Genomic DNA, 2,920 nt, shown 5'->3' on the forward strand with positions numbered 1-2,920 from the left:
TGTGGAAAAATACTCACCTGCCATGCAGGAGGGCTCGGGTTCCAGTACACACAAGACGCGCTAATACCCACAACACAACCAATACGACAAAATCACAACACAAACAAACGCACCCCACAACCCAAACATAAAATATTAAGCCCAATGCAAAACATAGGCTCTTTACAGAATCTCGAAAACTGCGAACGAGGTGGTTAAACTTAGCCCCAGAATTGCGAAAAACAGACAGACGGACATAGTTCACTCGGAGAGGTAAAAATCGCATTGTTTTGAAACCTGCGTCTACTTTTTATTAATGAAATTAAAACAAACCACAGTCTTCTATCTTAAGCCTAGAACACACATAAAAAGGTGATGGAAATGTGAATATATATACGTAAAAGAACAGCGGAAGCACTACGGGATAATAGAGTAAAAACATTACACCTTAGTCAAATTTTTAAAAGGATCCATGACGAGCGCGCACAATTAAAATTTACACGGAGAAAACACATCGATTTTTAGTCAAAGTTTATTAAAAACTGTCGTGAGCTTTCGACCCGCGACTGTTTTTAATAAAGTTTATGTCTAAAACTTTTACGTGTTTTCTCTGTTAAAATGTAGCAGAAAACGTAAGTGAAACAAATTACTATAATCAAAGAAAATAAACTTTATTATCACTATAAAATAATATTGTTTAACAGTGAACTAATTCGCTTAATTATTTTAAACACAATCCATTTTACATTTCAAGATTTACCATTTCTTAAAAAGAAAAAAATATTTGTACAATTAAGCAGTCTTTTTGAAAGAAAAAACCTAGGTAAGTACATTCCCTCTCTTCTATAAGTCGTCGTCAGGTTCATCCTCCTGCGCCAAGAAACTGTATTCCCTACAGGTCAGTAGAGCGGCAACGTGTTTCAAGGTTATGTAACTCCGCCTGTACCTCATTATGGCTCCAGCTATAGAGAACATCCGTTCTACATCGGCGGAAGCAGCGGGTATGGATAACACGTGCCTCGCTAATTTTGCCAACGCCGGATGGCGTCGTTCATTCATTCTCCAGTAGTCCAGCGCGCTTACGTTTTCTTGCTCAATAATATTTTCGGAAAGGTAACTTCGGAGTTCCCTTTCAGGCGAAGATAGGCACCCTTTTCCGGAATTGACATTAGAAGGGGCCAATAAGGCCGGAAACATTTTCGATGGCCGTTTGTCGACTTCACGAGTGGCACTCTCGTCCGTCTCGCTCGGTCCAAAAAAACTCCTCACCTTAGCTAAGGCAGTCTCGAGGTCGGGAGTTTTAAATTCCGTAGAATTCGAAGGGCTACTGTACATTTCTTTTGAGCAATAAAACAGTTATAACATTGAAAAGCGTCTAATTCGTAAATATTTAATAATTATTACCTTGAAAAACTGTGGTTTTTTGGAAAGGATCGAGTAACGCTGCGGCAGTGTAGTGATCGTCTTTGATCTCCTCCTTCAACCTTTTGGTTAATTGCGTTTGCAATTCCCGTTTTAAAACAGAAAAGCTTGGCGCATCTGCTCTCTCTATTTGTACGAAAATGGACATTAACTGGCCGATAACGAGATGCGATGTTGGTCCGTTGACTTGAAATAGGTCAGATGCAACCTTTATTGGCTTTAATAAGGCCAGTAACTCTTTCATTGGCTGTACCAAAATTACTTTTGGAGTTTCTAAATCTTGGTACTGATTCGTGACTTTCGCCTCCATGATTGTCTCCCTGAGAGCTTGCAACATTCCTTCCTAACCAGAAATACGGTTAAAACAGGGTTAATAAAACCAACGTACAGCAGTTTAAACCGGCATCAATAAAACGTTTTTACGAGAGCAGGGGCTATACCAAAACGCTTGAAATTTTATAGAAGCCGGACTGAACTGTAACAGCAGAGTCGAGTCCAGCCTTGGTTAGAATAAATAACTATAATAAACCACTCACCTCTGCCAAACGTTCCATGGCCAAATAAGTTAGTTGGAGAGTTAGTAGCAGCCAGTTCATATACAAAACGTAAACACACCAGACGCAGTTATACACACAAACGCACCCCACAACACAAACAAACAATACGACAAACGCACCCCACAACACAAACAAACAATACGACAAACGCACCCCACAACACAAACAAACAATACGACAAACGCACCCCACAACACAAACAAACAGTACGACAAACGCACCCCACAACACAAACAAACAATACGACAAACGCACCCCACAACACAAACAAACAATACGGCAAACGCACCCCACAACACAAACAAACAATACGACAAACGCACCCCACAACACAAACAAACAGTACGACAAACGCACCCCACAACACAAACAAACAATACGACAAACGCACCCCACAACACAAACAAACAATACGACAAACGCACCCCACAACACAAACAAACAGTACGACAAACGCACCCCACAACACAAACAAACAATACGACAAACGCACCCCACAACACAAACAAACAATACGACAAACGCACCCCACAACACAAACAAACAGTACGACAAACGCACCCCACAACACAAACAAACAATACGAAAAACGCACCCCACAACACAAACAAACAATACGACAAACGCACCCCACAACACAAACAAACAATACGACAAACGCACCCCACAACACAAACAAAAAATATTAAACCCATTGCAAAACATAGGCGTTTAAAGTATGAAAGGTTTTACAAAATTTCAAAAACTGCGAATGCGCGTAAATTTGCTCCGGAATTGCGAACGCGTTTGCAGCGAACAGCAGACGAACACGGTGAATGCAAAACTTCTCCGTGAACATAGTTCACTCTAAGAGGTAACAAGACGTACGACGGTCAGAATACACACAATCCTTCTAATGTGTTAAGTTTGTTTGAGCTATTCACAGCAACCTGCAGCGCCGGTATCGCAACCAAAATATATCC

The 2,920-nt window shown here is 40.8% G+C and overlaps 1 protein-coding gene across 1 annotated transcript; it reads right to left on the reverse strand.

Annotated features, from left to right (window-relative positions):
- Window positions 1–822: 822 nt before the first annotated feature.
- Window positions 823–1,997, reverse strand: LOC149932284 (uncharacterized). Its single transcript, XM_090157094.1, has 3 exons — window positions 1,938–1,997; window positions 1,384–1,744; window positions 823–1,316 (listed from the first exon to the last, which is right to left on the reverse strand). The coding sequence occupies exons 1-3, from the start codon at window positions 1,995–1,997 to the stop codon at window positions 823–825; spliced, it is 915 nt and encodes a 304-aa protein (XP_090013220.1).
- Between the last annotated feature and the right edge of the window lie 923 nt (window positions 1,998–2,920).

This window comes from Leiobunum rupestre, chromosome 8 (genome assembly GCF_980474605.1).
Source record: "Leiobunum rupestre chromosome 8, qqLeiRupe1.1.hap1, whole genome shotgun sequence".
Classification (NCBI taxonomy): domain Eukaryota; kingdom Metazoa; phylum Arthropoda; class Arachnida; order Opiliones; family Sclerosomatidae; genus Leiobunum; species Leiobunum rupestre.

Coding starts and splice junctions, on each gene's coding strand:
- LOC149932284 (XM_090157094.1), bottom strand. CDS start 1,997: ATGAACTGGCTGCTACTAACTCTCCAACTAACTTATTTGGCCATGGAA. Junction 1,745..1,937: donor CCATGGAACGTTTGGCAGAG/GTGAGTGGTTTA, acceptor ATTTCTGGTTAG/GAAGGAATGTTGCAAGCTCT. Junction 1,317..1,383: donor AAAAACCACAGTTTTTCAAG/GTAATAATTATT, acceptor ATTGCTCAAAAG/AAATGTACAGTAGCCCTTCG.